This window comes from Polyergus mexicanus, unplaced genomic scaffold (assembly GCF_030449975.1).
Source record: "Polyergus mexicanus isolate NDT 795.1 unplaced genomic scaffold, iyPolMexi1.0 SCAF_17, whole genome shotgun sequence".
Taxonomy (NCBI): domain Eukaryota; kingdom Metazoa; phylum Arthropoda; class Insecta; order Hymenoptera; family Formicidae; genus Polyergus; species Polyergus mexicanus.
This window is the reverse complement of record NW_027223337.1, coordinates 4,394,997-4,412,177: the sequence shown is the minus strand read 5'-3', so window position 1 is coordinate 4,412,177 and position 17,181 is coordinate 4,394,997. Positions and strand designations below refer to the sequence as shown.

The 17,181-nt window shown below is 30.1% G+C and overlaps 1 protein-coding gene and 1 non-coding gene across 13 annotated transcripts in view; both read right to left on the bottom strand.

Moving 5' to 3' along the window:
- The window catches only part of LOC138940476 (orexin receptor type 2), a 46,187-nt gene extending 30,397 nt beyond the window's left edge, over nucleotides 1-15,790 (bottom strand). For 3 of the 12 annotated variants that reach the window (XR_011448003.1, XM_070309407.1, XM_070309418.1), the window contains exons 1-2: nucleotides 15,519-15,790; nucleotides 8,709-9,590 (exon numbers count right to left, since the gene is read on the bottom strand). Coding sequence is in view for 11 of the 12 variants with exons in the window: in XM_070309407.1 (XP_070165508.1) it covers nucleotides 8,709-9,152 (444 nt within the window). In the remaining variant the exon portion in view is untranslated. Of the gene's footprint in view, nucleotides 1-8,708; nucleotides 9,591-10,327; nucleotides 10,419-11,912; nucleotides 11,928-14,507; nucleotides 14,632-14,692; nucleotides 14,808-15,518 lie in introns of those variants that run through there. The other 9 variants (XM_070309408.1, XM_070309411.1, XM_070309416.1 and 6 more) reach the window with 9 other exon arrangements.
- Nucleotides 4,356-4,496, bottom strand: LOC138940914 (U11 spliceosomal RNA). Its single transcript, XR_011448088.1, has one exon. It is a non-coding gene; the product is annotated as a U11 spliceosomal RNA (small nuclear RNA).
- Nucleotides 15,791-17,181: the final 1,391 nt, after the last annotated feature.

The following is a 17,181-nucleotide window of genomic DNA, read 5'->3' as shown; positions in this document are numbered from 1 at the left end:
GTATCTTTTTAAACAATTTTTTTTTTTTTTTTTTTTTTTTTGCACTAATTGATTTGTCTCATTATACTGTACATGAAAGCATTACGGTAAGATTATCGAAAACTGAATATTTTACGAAATATTTTATTTTTTGTATCAAAATATGTCAGATTAAAATATAAAATAACTCAAAAAGTACTTAATAAAAAAAATATTTTATTATAGTGTTTTGAAAAGTTCTCGACATAGGCTATAAGAATATTCAATAAAAAATAGGGGGTTCCGTTTAAGAAATTAAAGATGTCCTTGACTTGACCTTAACGATGCCATCCAAGGTCAAACCAATGACACCATCTTACGCTCCCCTCAAAACTATACAATTTTTGTTGAAAACCTTTTTCTCTACAATGCTTAGTTTTTGAAAGAAAAGGAGCGTACGGGTGGTCTAGAACACCCTGTATATATTGTTGGGGTATAATATTTTTTCAGCACAGCAGATGTACGTTTATTTTTCTAAAAAATGTACGTTTTCTGATTTTCACGGGCATTGAATTAAACTTTAATTTAGCTCAAAAATTGAAGTGGAAAGATTAAGTAACGTATTGCGCAATGTATAATATTTGCGGCGTCAATGAATTAACATATATATATGATAAATACGTTATATTATCCGACATAATTTTTAATAGGATTAATTACAATGCGATCTTTGCATAAATTCCAACAGCCGTGAACGATCGGTCTTCAGTACACTTCACCTCGAATCGCGCGCACAGACAGATCGATATGACACGGCCGGCTTTCTACCAATGCGCTTATTTCCATTCTCGATCTATGGGATGGAATAATAGTGATAAAGTTCGTTTGTTCCGAATCCCACGAGCGTTATTCTCGTGATTTTTATTCGGTAACGTCACATGATGCGTGAATATCGTGCGGAACTGTCTCTTATACAACGCCAACATATGACAAATCCTGACAGTATTAATGATCGACGTTTTGTCGATACTTGTACGATATACTTGTCGTATAATAGGCGTAAAATCTGTCTACACACGATTTATATTTTATATACCAAAATACAGATCTCGCGAAATTTTCACCGAGGACAACGTATATAGGGTGTTCACTTCGCTTCTATAAGTCGCCTAAAATGCACTTTATATCGCATCGCGATGTCGTAAAATGTTTATATGTGTGTAATTACAGAAGAATGAATGTTATCCTCTCTTACGTGTCTCTAATCATTTAATCCATTTTTGCGAGTTGCGGATTACCGTTGTAAATAATGTGCCGTTTTAAGGAATGCAATGCAATGGACACGTGGAAACTTTGTTTGGCGTTACATGAGGCCGTAATGCATTCTGCGGATACACGGAATGAATATAAGAAATAAAATTTACATGCATGAGCACGTATCTATCTAATCGAGACGTTTATAATCAAATAGCATTAATGACACGTGAATTCTTTTATGAATGCTATGAATAATGAATTAGCATTATAATCTATACAGTACTAAAGCTTGCAACAACATTGCTGCAATATTGCAATATTGCATATTGTAGTTTAATGTTGCAGAAATATTGCAGACATTATTTTTTACAATATAACTTTAGTAATGTTACAGCAACATTCCAAAAATATTTCAAAGAAAGTATTCGATAATCGCTAGTTCATTCGTTTACCGCTATGCGGCGCATATTACGCTATCTATTTCGCATTTAATTTTTAGTCACGATGATTATATAAAATTTACAAAGAGCGGCTAGTAAGATTAAAAAGATATAATAACTATTTGTGTTAATTTAAGTCGTATGATATGACCCCAATACAGGGGCTCAGACATTGGACTAAGAATTCTTTTAATAGTTTCCATTCTTATATAAAATCAAAAATTTGATAATAATTTTTTAACATGCAAGATACTTCAGATTTTAATAAATAGATTTTGAGATTATATGAAGACAAGAGAGATGTGAAAAAACTTGTATGCGTAAATCCACCACAATCTTTTTGCATATCTAAATATTTCGGATACAAAGAGATTGTGAATTTACAAAATTGCAAATTGAGTTTTTTCTTATTTCTCTTATTGTTAGATATTCTTTGTCACTGAAGGAAGTCGAATGTGTACCGAAAAATTTGCAATTTATAATTTCGTTATTATTATAATACAGAAAATCTATATACACGCTAAATCCTGATTCTTATATGCCTAATTTCTTATTATTTTTTTCATATGTTAAAGATATTATGTTGATAAATATACATAAAGCATTATTGCATATATGTTATATTGCTATGTTGCTGTAATATTATATTGCAATATTTCTGTAGGCGGGCATTTTACTGTTGCTGCAATATCATAACAACGTTGCAGCAACATTTCGTAATGTTTCTGCAATGTTGCAATCTTGCAGAAAAATGTTGCTGCAATGTTGTTGCAATCTTGCGGTGTTGTATGGGAATTTGCTCAATGCGTATTCTCTAGAAAATATCCGTAAGTTAATTTTTCTCATTCTTGGGACATGTATATTATTCCATCGAACTCTAAATTTTTATTGCTTTAAACGATTCGCGTGAACGGAGAAATTTGCATAGTTTTATATTCCGAAACATTTCCGAATAAAAATCATTTTTTGCCATTTTATCTGTAATGTATTTAACTTCGATTGTACATTTATATTGATTAACTATATTAACAATTCTTTTTATGACTACGATTTATTTTAATAACAATTAAATTTATCTAATTATTTGTTAAAAATAAATGATCGAAATTATAAATTATTAAGAATGTAATAATAATTTTCTTATATTAAATTCAACACATAATGTATTTTAAAAGATTGCTTTTATACAAGAATTTTACGAGAATAATATCCTATTACGATAACATATGAGTGATTTTATTTATCCGATTAATAAATTTCATACATGTAATGAATTTGCATTTATATCATATCTGGGAGGACCATTGTTCTAATTATGAATATGCAAGAGCAGACGATATACTTTTCAGGTTATATATGTGTATAGGATCGATATACCGGTACAATCTATATCATTTATGATGTCCGCAAAAATGCGGTGCTTATTCATAGATAAAAAGATAAACAACATACATCGATTTGTTATCGCGTTGCATGAGTGCCAAAAAAAAAAAAAAAAAAAACAATTGTTTTAAAAAATACATTGTAAATAATTTTCTTAAAAACAATTATTTTTTATACTAATTGATTTGTCTCCTTATTCTGTACATAAAAGTATTACGGTAAGATTATCGAGAACTGAATATTTTACGAAATATTTAATTTTTTATATCAAGATACGTCAGATTAAAATATAAAATAACTCAAAAAGTACTTAACGAAAAAATACTTTATTATAGTGTTTTGGAAAGCTCTCGAGATAAGCTACAAGAATATATAATGAAAAATAGGGAGTTCTATTTAAAAAGCGGAAGTTGACCTTCAAATGACCTTGAAAATGACCTTTGATGTCAAATCCAAGGTCACTATTAGATAGTCCCCTTTGTTCCCTACAACTTTTATTCAAGTCGTTTTCCATCAAACGTTGATCCTGAAAGGTTATGAAGGAGGAACTTTTAAAATGGGATACTCTGTATATATTCAGTTTTAGTAATAATAATATTAAATAAAAATGAATTATGTATAAAATAACTGATACTAACTATTGTCTTTAACGATTAATTATAAAACTAATATCATTTCACCGAAAATTTTATATATATATATATATATATATATATATATATATATATATATATATACTGCTAAAAAATAGAAAATTTAGAAATTAATGCTCTTCTACAGTTGTATCTTCAAAGTTATAATGAGATAAAAACGCAAAAAAAGAATATAAAAAAAGAAACGAAACGGTAATCAGATCGCGTGGTACGTGACTTGGAAACTATAAAACACAATATTGGGTAATAATGTAGAAAGAAATTGGATAATCTCTCTTAACTATCTTATGATAAGTCTGTCAACATATCTTAATAACAGTTATTAAAATAAAAATTCAACATTCTATTTAAAAAAAAAAAGGAAATAGAAAATATTGAAGATTGTAAAAGGTTAGTTGTACATACAATATCTTTCTTTCCCTTTCTCTCTTTATAATAAAATTATATTTATCTTCTTAAATATCAAATTTTATTTTTTTTCTTCAATTTAAAAATATTATGACATCTTTTACAATAATCTTTATTTAATACATGTTTTATGATACTTGTTAATTTTTAGATATATTAAGATTAACGATGCATTTTAATAATTAAATGAAGGAATATACATAAAGAATATTGTAAACAATGTACGTATATTTTTTGTTTAATATAGAGCTTAGGTGGAGGCGCCGGTGCTTAATTGGCAGCCAACAGCCTCGCGTTCACAAAAATTATGTACTGGATATGTCTTGATGGCCATACCCCGCCATGTCGACGTTTAAAACCGACACGACGCGCTATTGAAGTAGCGAGTACCCTTTTTAATCGATCCACTTCATGTCACGGTCTTATAAAGTCTTTATATCGAAAATTATATACGAGATAAATGTAGCTCTGTCAGCCATCTATCGCCCATTTAAGAAACTAATAACTGTCAGATACTTTGAATTCAAATCCGTCATATTATCATTAATTTATTCTAAGAGAACATTTTATATTATTTGCAAACGGTATTGACAATATAATTAAGATCAAAAACTTATATAAAATGTTGTACAAATCTTAAATATTTATTTGAACAGCTGTTTTAATAATTGTATAGATATATTCATAATTGTATTCTTTTTATTGTTATAATTATTTTTTAAAATTAATAAAATTTATATTATATATATATATATATGTATGTGTGTGTGTACAAAAAGAAAAATAATTGAGCATATTATATTTCGTATATTTTACAGACATATTTTATCAAATACGTGAGAAAGAGGTAAAAGATTAAATTGTTTCAATTTATACCACTGCGTAATATATTGTACAATGACTAAAAGCTTAAATTATTTGATTATGTTTTATAATACCAATACTAAACACATCAAAGCAATAAAATCCGACACTAAGCTGATTAATTGATTCGGTGAAGAATTTGATTACGAAAAGCAATATATTACGTTACTAAATGAAGTTTACCGTGCGCTTCAATGAACATTAGCGGAACTCGTACAAAAGATTAATCCTCGGTAAAGTAGTTTAATTCAAGAGAGTAATCAACTTAACTGTACACGAGCGAAAAGGATTTTTATTACACTACCGATTTATCGATGTTGCGTGCTGATGGGAAAGTTCGCTGCATAAATCCATATCTATATGTATATCATAAGTAAGTATATGCGGGTAATTTCGCATCGAACGTAACGTTGATTAAGGCCCGTTCTACAATAAGTCGTACGTGGCAATCGGATGTCGGACGCATGCGCATTGGGTTGTCGGCTGTCGCATGAAGTTGTCGCAAGTCGTGTGTCGGTATTGGAATGAAAGATAGTCAACTTTCATCTTTTCGTGCTTACAACGTGCGACATCAACGTATTTTATATGTAGTATAGGTTATTATCCAGCAAATATAGCATAACTCTCAATATTCTTTGTGACATTATATCAAGCCTAGATGAAATTATTATTAATTTTGTTCGCAACCAAATTAATAACAAATTGAGGTAAACTCCAATAGTTACATTATCCATCTTTCTTATTAACCTTATTTTTCAATAATACACTATACGACTTAATGTAAAATGGTAAGTCGCAACAATATCCATCATACGACACATGACATACAACTAGCGACATACGACTTATTGTAGAACGGGCTTTATCCGGACTGTCAATTAATCAAATCGCCAATTAATCGAATCGACGCGACTTTAAGCAAAGTTCTAACACGTGTTAATTTATACTATTTATTTCATTTTCTTATAATTCAACCATTTGTTTTCTTTTTTTTTGCTCTTATTTAATTATTATAAACAAAATCAAATTATAGACAATCAAACGAAATAAAATTAAAGGAAAGATTCTATTTGTCTTAATTATTATACTATGTTATAGTAGCATTTTACAATAGTGTCTTTTTCCGAGATTACGGTTGAATTTTATATCACATCTAGATATGTAAAGGTTAAAATTATACATGCAGCAAGTGTAGCTTGACCTTCATCCTATTATATAGTTTGTTAAAGAGTAATATGTTAATGAGATGCGAAAGTGTATATTTGAAACAAGGTTTAGGGCTCAATGCCAAAATATTTCCAACATAAAAACAAATTTTAGGAAGTCGTAACTCATAATTCTAGCATGCACAATATTTCTTAGTGCAGATTAAAAGCACGTACGTTTATACACATGAACTTTTATATTTATTAAACATAAAAAAATAAAGATTATAAAACTAAAAATATGAAAAGATTATATTTAAGGCTGCTTACTTGTTGTTAATTTAATTATGGAAAAATTCAAAACATATTTATGAAATAAACGTTGCATGTATAGTTATATATATTTTAAAGATTTTATTTTCTGGGATCGCGTGATAGCCGTGGCGATCGATGTCAGGGTAGAATAGAAAACGAAGACGGAGACCAGTTTTACAATATATCTTTCACTTCACTTCCTTTCCAACGATTGTGAATTCTTCCATACAGCACCGCAAGATTACAACAACATTGCAGCAACATTTTTCTGCAAGATTGCAACATTGCAGAAACATTACGAATGTTGCTGCAACGTTGTTATGATATTGCAGCAACAGTAAAATGTCCGCCTACAAAAATATTGCAATATAATATTGCAGCAACATAGCAATATAACATATATGCAATAATGCTTTATGTATATTTATCGACATAATATCTTTAACATATGAAAAGAATAATAAGAAATTAGGCATATAAGAATCAGGATTTAGCGTGTATATAGATTTTCTGTATTATAATAATAACGAAATTATAAATTGCAAATTTTTCGGTACACATTCGACGAGTGGTAAACGAATGAACTAGCGATTATCGAATACTTTCTTTGGAATATTTTTGGAATGTTGCTGTAACATTACTAAAGTTATATTGTAAAATAATGTCTTTGTAATATTTCTGCAACATTAAACTACAATATGCAATATTGCAATATTGCAGCAATGTTGTTGCAAGCTTTAGTGCTGCATGGGCTAAGAAGGCCAAGACGCGTTTGGGAATACTACAGCATTTTCTAAAATTTGCGGGGAACGCAAACGGAATATACACGATGTCGCGCTGTTTTCGCGAATGTCGAATATCAATTTTTGTCTCACGGTGTCGAACATCATTTTTATCACGCGCATCGCGAATCAGCGCCTCCATGAAATTCGCGCTCCAGGATATATACTCTGGGATATTAAATTGAGTAATGTATAGACGAAGATTAAATTATAAATTTTTGTTTTTCTATGAATACACGGTAAAAGTCGTCAAAAGTCACGATTCGCGTTATTCTGTATATTTTGATTCTTATCGTTCTTATTCTAAAGAATCTCATATGCATTATGTTAGAGAATTCGTTAATCATTCGTATCGAGAAGTTTTCGAATAAAACTTTAGAGAAGGCGTCGGATAAATGTGTTACTTTTTGAGATAAAAGAACGCGAGAGATATTCTTTTTCTAATATATAGTAAAAAAATTATTATAATGTATACTGCAACGCGAGTTATTCAAATCGTGATAGGACTTTTCACGAATAATCAAAAATTTGTAACAAAAATAATTAAATTGAAATTAATCGCTTATACAGGGTGTCCTAGACCACTCGTACTTTTTTTTCAAAAACTAAGCATTTTAGAGAAAAACGTTTTCGACAATAATTATATGGTTTTGAGGGGAACAACAGATGATGTCATTGGTTTGACCTTGGATGGCATCGTTAAGGTTAAGTCAAGGACACCTTTAATTTCTTAAATGGAACCCCCTATTTTTTATTGCATATAGAAACGGTGTTTAATTAATATTTATTTGAACATGGCGCACAACATATCAATCTCGATATTTCATTCAAATAGTTTTATTTCTCACTGTGACAATCTGAAATCCAGGGGTCACCCAGTCACCTCGGATTAGATCCAAATAGATTGTAAGAGAATTTATTACTGAAAGGGGATAATCTTCAATTTTCCTTGCAAATAGGTATCGAGTACATCGAGACTTAACGAGTTTGGCCAAACTAATTTAAGACCATGAAAAGCTATATGACTTTCTTGTTACTAGACTGTTTGAATCGTTAAATAAGAAGATTTAATGAATCATGAAATATATACATCAAAATTTTCTAAATGGCATTATGGTATATCCATTACGATGACCTTATTTTATGGAATTAAACTTTATTTGAAATATCTGCTCGTATATAATAATATATTAGATATTATCTCTAATTTTGATTAAATTAATTTAATTTTGCAATAAAAAATGAAAACCTTCTAAAATGGCGTTATAATGATTTAAATTAATTTAATTAAAATTAGAAATGATATCTAATATATTATTATATATGAAAAGATATTTCAAATGAAGTTTAATTCAATAAAATTAGTTATATTATGCTGCTGGAATCAAAACGACATATATCTTCTTTGGTGCGATCTAATCCACAATTATAAATAAATATTCGGAAGCTAAGATTAAGAAGCGAGAATGTTCCGGTAATGCTTACGAAGATAAATGCTCTTACCTGGAGATAAGGTACGGTCTTGCAGAGTTTTAATCCGAGAAACCAGGTCTCCGTGACATCCCATAGAACCGATGGCGGTAGACAGATGAGTAAAACGAGGAGATCGGCCACCGCCAGGTTGACAATAAAATAATTAGTCACCGTTCGCATTGTGTGATTTCGATAAACGGCCATGCAGACGAGCGCGTTGCCGATCAGACCAACCACAAAAACGATACTATGCATAGCGATCAGCACCCAATCGGTGAACTTGGGGAATATATGTTGCACCATCAGTCCGATGTAATCTTCGTCCGAGATACAATAGTCGTTCGTGCAATTCGTCGCGTTGACGTACTCTAAATCTTCGACGTTGTCCAAGTAGTAATCGACCCCATTGTCGAGCGCGTTGCTCATCGACCGCGTTGCTAACCAAGCGACGATAATCGACACAGCGAGATCCATGTTTCAAATTTTTACTGCATCTTTAACACGATATATCGGGAATGTTGCAGATTGTCGTTTACGCGCGAAATTATATGCCGCGTAAATTAATTAGTCGCGATTTGTTTCTAATATATTGTAACGTTCTGTTGCATTGTATTCGTCGATCGATGGAATTTGAATGGATAAATCACGTACGTAGATAAATCACTCGTCCAATCGACCATTTATTCGAGTCATGCTCGTGCATTCGCGTAAATAAATGACACAAGTGTCACTTCACACATGCCGGTGTATAGCGAAGGGTTTAGTCGAATGAATCATACATTGTCAAATAAATTATAGATGTAAGATGCTATTCGCGACGTAAAGCTTCTTGGAGATGCTCGGCGTTTCCGCAACGATCAGTAGTATGCTCTTAAAGTTTCTGAGACTCTCCTTTTTCTCTTCTTTCTACGGCTATGGCCATATACAGGATGTTAGAAAAGTCTGGAAACGGTCAAATATCTCGAAAACGAAATTTTTCTGAGAAAAATGTTTTGAACAAAAGTTGTAGAGCTCTAAGTGGCGCATTATACAATAATATTAGTATGACCTTAAATAGCACCGTCAAGGTCATATAAAAATCACTTTGAATTTTTTAAATGGAACCCCCTATTTTTCATTACATATTCTTGTAGCTTTTCTCGAGAGCTTTCTAAAACACTATAATTAAGTATTCTTTCATCAAGTACTTTTTAAGTTATTGTATATTTTAATCTGACATATCATCTTTTTAAACAATTAATTGTTTTTTTTTTATACTAATTGATTTGTCTCGTTATTCTGTACATAAAAGTATTACGGTAAAATTATCGAAAATATTTTACGAGATATTTAATTTTTTATATCAAAATATGTCAGATTAAAATATAAAATAACTTAAAAAGTACTTAATAAAGAAATACTTTATTATAGTGTTTTGGAAAGCTCTTGAGATAAGCTACAAGAATATGTAATGAAAAATAGGGGGTTGCATTTAAAAAATTCAAAATAATCTTTATATGACCTTGTCGGTGCTATTTAAGGTCATACCTAATATTATTATATAATGCACCACTTAGAGCTCTACAACTTTGGTTGGAAACATTTTTCTCAGAAAAGTTCCGTTTTCGAGATATTTGACCGTTTCCAGATTTTTCTAACATTCTGTATACTTAAGTGAGATGTCAACGCAGAATTTCTTTGAAGCAAGGATTATGCATTCCTCAAGCAGTTCTCAATGCGCGATTGTAATCAGCTTCGTATCTGTGCACAAGAAAGAACGTGATCTCGGAAAAGTATATTCATTCATCTCTTGTGCACTATCCGCATATCAAGAATATTATTCCCATACTGTGCACTTCAACTCCACAACTTTGATAAAGCTCCTATTTCGTTTCTAATAGCACTATATAATGCACGAATTCCATGAAATGCTCAATTCGCTTTGAATAGCCCAGAATTATGCCAAAGGTCTCTGCCAAACCCACGTTTCCCTTGTATAATTCTCTCAGATACAATATATATGTGTGTGTGTGTATATAAAAAATATATGTATATAATACATTGTTTTATACAGGGTGAGATAAATTTCACACGTAACAGGCCAAATATTTCGATAATTAAATGAAATATCCAAGTTCGATTTCTCTTGTTTCGAAGCAGACAAATTTTGATAAATAAAATTTGACTTTGGATGGACGCGTAAAAAAAAAAACGGATCTCGATATTTCATTTAGTTAGATATTCGGTTTGTTACGTTTGAAATTTAACACCCTATGTAACTAATGTTTATTTAAATTTAATTAATGTTTATATAATACTGAGACAAAAAACACGTGTGAAATGTGACGAATAAATTTCAAAATATTAATGAAAAAATGTTTGATAAAGTTGCTCTTTCTCCAAATGTTTTTTTAATCCAGCAGTGTTACTATTTTTCATTTTTATTTCTTTAGTCACATTTTCTTTTTGACATAATAAACATACGCCGATTTTTTCATTGTTTCTTGTTTCATACTTAAAATAAGTTTTCTATGCGCATTGTTTAACTGCACTTACTTCCGAACTTTCATTATCACTTTCGGAAATGTTTGCATGTTTAGCAGAAGAACTTGGTTTTCGTTTTTAGACTGCGTCTGCACAATCGAGACGTGAGCATACGCAGTAAAGAACAAACGAAAATCGTGCTCGGTGCTTCGGATAACAGAAGAAATCAGATATACTTACTATTTTCTGTTTTTTATCAAGCTGACAAATAATTTAGTGTTAAATAAAGACTGTTAATAAAACTCAAGGCAAGACAAGACAAGACGAGATCTTTTTGATACAAAAATCCTCTCAAGATCAAAACAAGATTAAAATTTTCAAGACCAATACAATATTTTTGCGAATATTGTCTTGTCTTGGGTCTCGTCCAACCCTAATCTCTTCATATCTTGTTTATCGTTTTTTTTTTATATATAAAGGCTTTTCTTCACATAGCGCAGCTAGGAGCTCAATATTCAGCAACGTAATAAAGGAAGTCGAGGTACATAGTATGTATATGCTAGACATATTGAATTATGATGTTAATGATATAGGACGAAATACCCGGTCATTTTTTGCAAGTTACTAGTTTTCTTCAACAACGCCGCCTCAACTTAATAAAATAGATTTATCGTAAGACGTAGGTATAGAAAATGGAGATGTAAGATATAGTTCTAAAAAAGGATTACGCCTGCAGATAACTGTAAATTATTAGTGACCATTATTACATACGTGTTCTCATTTTATGTTTCCAGATGATTTGTTGGATTGATAGCAAAGTTTGTATCACCTGCTCTATCGATCTATTTTATCGAATCGAAGTAGTTGACGAAAAATTAATGATCGTAAAGATCGTATGCGTATATTTCGTTCCACTTTTCTGAATCATAACTTATATTAAGTCGCAATTCATTTGTTTATACGATATAATTCAATATGTTTGACATAGACATCGCCTATTTTTATAAAATAAACTCCGCTTTGAATTTAACGATGAATGGTGTTCCATAATCTATTGCCTTCTAAATTCAACTTTGCGGAAAATCTTTCATTTTTAATGGCCTGTGAAATGAACATTATTAATATCGATATGTTTATTAACAAAAACTGAAAGCCAATATTTTATAAAGAGTATATAAAGCTAAGAATTAATAAGCTTCTTTTAACTCTAGTTATTTAGATTTTTTTCAAACTTGGATTTTAAATATGGATTTTTTTTTTTTTTTCAGAAATAATTTACTTTAATTCACGTACTACGCATAATACGCCTACGATCTTTACGATCATTAATTTTAATTTATACAATATAATATATTATAATGAAAATCAAGTTATTTATATTCACGAAAAGAAATATTATAAAATATCACAATTATTAATCAAAATTAATTTATGATTATTAGATTTTACATTTCCTAGTTTAATATTTAAAATTATATCTTTATCTCTCATTCTTGTCTCTCATTTTGGTTCAGTAAAATAATTTTATTTTTGTGATTTTAATCAACGATGGAGAGTGAACAATGATGCGATTTCTATCTTTATCAAAAACTTTTTATCGTTCTTTATCTAAAACTTTAAGAAGTGCTAACCAATAAAAAAAAAGTCCTGTTAAAGCTCTTTCTTCTCTTTTATCGTATCGATGATACAAAGAACGAGACGTTTACTCGTAAAACTTTCATGGTCCCGTAGAGAATAATCAAATCGACGATTTTGTACTTTATGTACAAATTAACTTCGTCCTTATTTTAATTCGTAAATTCAACAAAGATATTCTAGTATAACTCTCGTATTTATAAAAATATTGTATAACACGCGATTGATTAATTTTTCATCGCGAATACGAAGCAATTATTATGTAATTAACTATGCAAGCAAAAGGATACGTCTCTCAAGTGTTACAGGAAATTGAGTCGCCGAGTCTATGGGACATTATTTCCGCACTCCTTTGTACTTGTCAAGGATTAATTTAACTTTCAATATATACATGAATGGATTTGTCGGCAATACAATTTGAAAGAAAATAATTGTGAAAAAGATAAATGGACTATGCCTTCTATATTTTATATTTGTCGTCCGTAAAATTGAATTTTCATTTTCCACATTAACCAGACTAGATCGCTTCCCATATAGCACCGCAAGATTGCAACAACATTGCAGCAACATTTTTTTGCAAGATTGCAACATTGCAGAAACATTACGAAATGTTGCTGCAACGTTATGATATTGCAGCAACGGTATAATGTCCGCCTACAGAAATATTGCAATATAATATTGCAGCAACATAGCAATATAATATATATGCAATAATGCTTTATGTATATTTATCGACATAATATCTTTAACATATAAAAAAAATAATAAGAAATTAGGCATATAAGAATCAGGATTTAGTGTGTATATAGATTTTCTGTATTATAATAATAACGAAATTATAAATTGCAAATTTTTCGGTATACATTCGACTTCCTTCAGTGACAAAGAATATCTAAAAGAAATAAGAAAAAACTCAATTTGCAATTTTGTAAATTCACAATCTCTTTGTATCCGAAATATTCAGATATGCAAAAAGATTGTGGTGGATTTACGCATACAAGTTTTTTCACATCTCTCTTGTCTTCATATAATCTCAAAATTTATTTATTAAAATCTGAAGTATCTTTTGCATGTTAAAAAATTATTATCAAATTTTTGATTTTATATAAGAATGAAAATTATTAAAAGAATTCTTAGTCCAATGTCTGAGTCCCCTGTGTTGGGGTTATATCATACAATTTAAGCTAATAAGAATAGTTATTATATCTTTAATCTTATTAGTCGCTCTTTGTAAACTTTATATAATCTCTCTCTCTCTCTCTCTCTCTCATCGTGACTAAAAATTAAATGCGGAATAGATAGCGCATTATGCGCCGCATAGCGGTAAACGAATAAACTAGCGATTATCGAATACTTTCTTTGGAATATTTTTGGAATGTTGCTGTAACATTACTAAAGTTATATCGTAAAATAATGTCTTTGTAATATTTCTGCAACATTAAACTACAATATGCAATATTGCAATATTGCAGCAATGTTGTTGCAAGCTTTAGTGCTGTATGGGTTGCATCTTTTGCGTTAATGACTTCTTCCTTTTCTTTTGTACGATGTTTCGTACTGATTAATCTGTACAGTCGAGAGCAAACCCATAAGGTACCTGGAAAGTGTATATGGGAAGCCAAGTAAATATATTTCCGCATTCAAATACGGATGGAAACGCATCCGGAAGACTTTTAGTACCGGGTCTCGTTATAAAGTTTCCCATGTTGATTTATCGTTGCATAAACGCACCTTCGTTCGTTGCGATCACGTATCGAGATCGTTATTGACATCGGGCCAATTGCCAAAATAAGTTAAATCTAATTCAAAACTAGCCGCATAACGTTCATCATTTTAAGTTCCCCTTTCCTTTTCTCTGTTTCTCGTTGAAAGATATAAATGTATAAATGTGCGCAATAAAACTTTAGCGAAATTACCCGCAAAGATACGATCACGTTTAGTCTGTTACGTGGTGAAAAGTCGCGTGACAGTCTTTCATCGACGCATTCATAACAGTAATAATCTTTCTTAAGTGAAAATTTCCGCCATACTCTACAAGATTAGATTCTTATTATTCTGACATACATACTCCAGCTGAATATTTAAGTAGAATCGCATTAAAAATATTTTTGGCATTCTCGCGTAATATCTCAGTACGTTACAATATAGTTAAGACTATAATAAATATAAGAGATATCTCTTTGTATATAAACATATCGCAAGATAAAACACTTCTTTACATGTATCTGATTATAATTTAATATTTTAAAACATATTAAACATTATTATTTTTAGCTATTTGGATTTTCGCGAATTTCTAATTCGTTTAATTTTTATATACTAATTTGTGGAAAGCTACTTATAAATTATTAATAACAAAATGAAAATAAAAGAGAAATATCAAAAAGCAGAAGAATATACGAATAGAAAATACTTATTGTACAATGAAAAATATTTAATACTATTTGTATTGCAATTAAAATAAATTTTTATGCATATTTTATTATATATGTAGCTATTCTTGTGTCAATAAATATAACACTTTCACATAGTAACGTATATAAGAATCATAAAAAATATTAGAATAAATTTAATATTTTGCATAAATACTGGAATGACAAATAATTATCTTCCATTGAAATTTGATTAATATATCAATTTTTAAATTTTACAATGTACTCCAAGATCAATCTGCCAATTTCTCAGGAATAAATAATTTTTGGACAAACATTAAAAATTTTTATGCGCGCCTAAAACTATTACCTGTGTATTTATGGAAAAATTTGCCAGCATAAATTTTTCGGCCAAGCGAAAAATCAAAGATTAGAGATATTTGCGGAGACAGAGTTTGCGCGATTTCACAAAGTTTTAACTCGATCCCCTACTATTCGTGTTTTCGCGACGCAAAAAAATCAAGTCGGACCATCACAACGATTTTTCAGAATTAAGTCGGTGGTTTCCACGGTGTACAAAGAGATAAATACACTCGTCGGAGCAGCACTGAGAACTCCTTCGGCGCAAAAGGACGCGAACGCGTCGGCGGACTCTGCGAAACTGAGGTGCGCTGTTTTAAAGGGAGGCCAAGAGGTGTACACGTCGATTCCGCCGCGCTATACGCTAACAATTGGTCAATCTATAAAATTCTGCCTTGTCAATAATTTTTGAATTATGCGATTTTGAAAAACAGGATTGTTCGAGAAACGTAAGCTTTTCCATATAATTATATTTCTCGAACAATTTCAAGAACATTAATCTACGCGATAAAGTGCGTTATTAAAGAGCAATATTAAATCTGCAACTTTAATTTTGTCATCATATTTCATAAAAGAGATGTTATTAGATCATTGTGCACATTTACAACATTTTTTGCCATTTTAATAACAAAAGAATATATATATATATACAGGGTATTCCATAATTCGCGAATTACCCGTCATGTGCAGATAGAGCAGATGAAATCGAGAAGAAAAGTCCTTTACCATTTTTTTCTATAACACTTAATAAAAAAGTTATTATTGAATAAAGTCTGGCTAATCAGCGCCAACCTTTAGCTGGGCGCACGTCGGTGAGCCGCGCGCTGTGAAGTGTGCAGCGGCGCATAATGTGCGCCGCTGCCCACTTCACAGCGCGCCCGGCTAAAATCGGCGCTGATTGGCCAAACTTTACTCAATAATAACTCTTTTATTAAATGTTATAGAAAAAAATGGTAAAGGACTTTTCTTCTCGATTTCATCTGCTCTATCTGCACATGACAGGTGATCCGCGAATTATAGGACACCTGTATATATATATATAATATTGAAACAAATTGGTTCAAAAATATATTGAAATATTAATCCTTTGTTTAATTTTATAGATTAAATTAAATACTAAGAAACTACATTTATAAAAATCTATTCGTTAACTACTAAAATCGGATATTAATTATAAGAGGGACTTCCGTTTCTACCTATTTGCTAAGTGATTCAGGCATTTGAATAAGTGATTCCTGAATTGTTTTGACATAAAATATGGACACAATCTAGAAAATTGTTCCCATTGTATACGTATTCTTACAATTAGCATTAATTTAAATTCTCATTTTGCTTTTTTGAGATAGCAAAGAAGAAATATATTTACATTTTCAACATTCCATTCCGAGATTTTCACATCTAGACATATATAATTAATCATTTCTATGATTAAAACTTTATAATTATGATTTATGATGGCGAAAACTTTTCCAACATATAATTATGTTATTCAATTTATTAATCTCTAATTCAAAGGCATTATATAACATGATACGCGACTATTGTATTTATAAAATATTAAGAACGTATTTAAGCCTGATATAAAAAAATTTTATAAAAATTATCAAAAAAAATTATTATGTATTACATTTTTTTACCTCGATAATATCTGGATATCTATACTCTTAAAATAA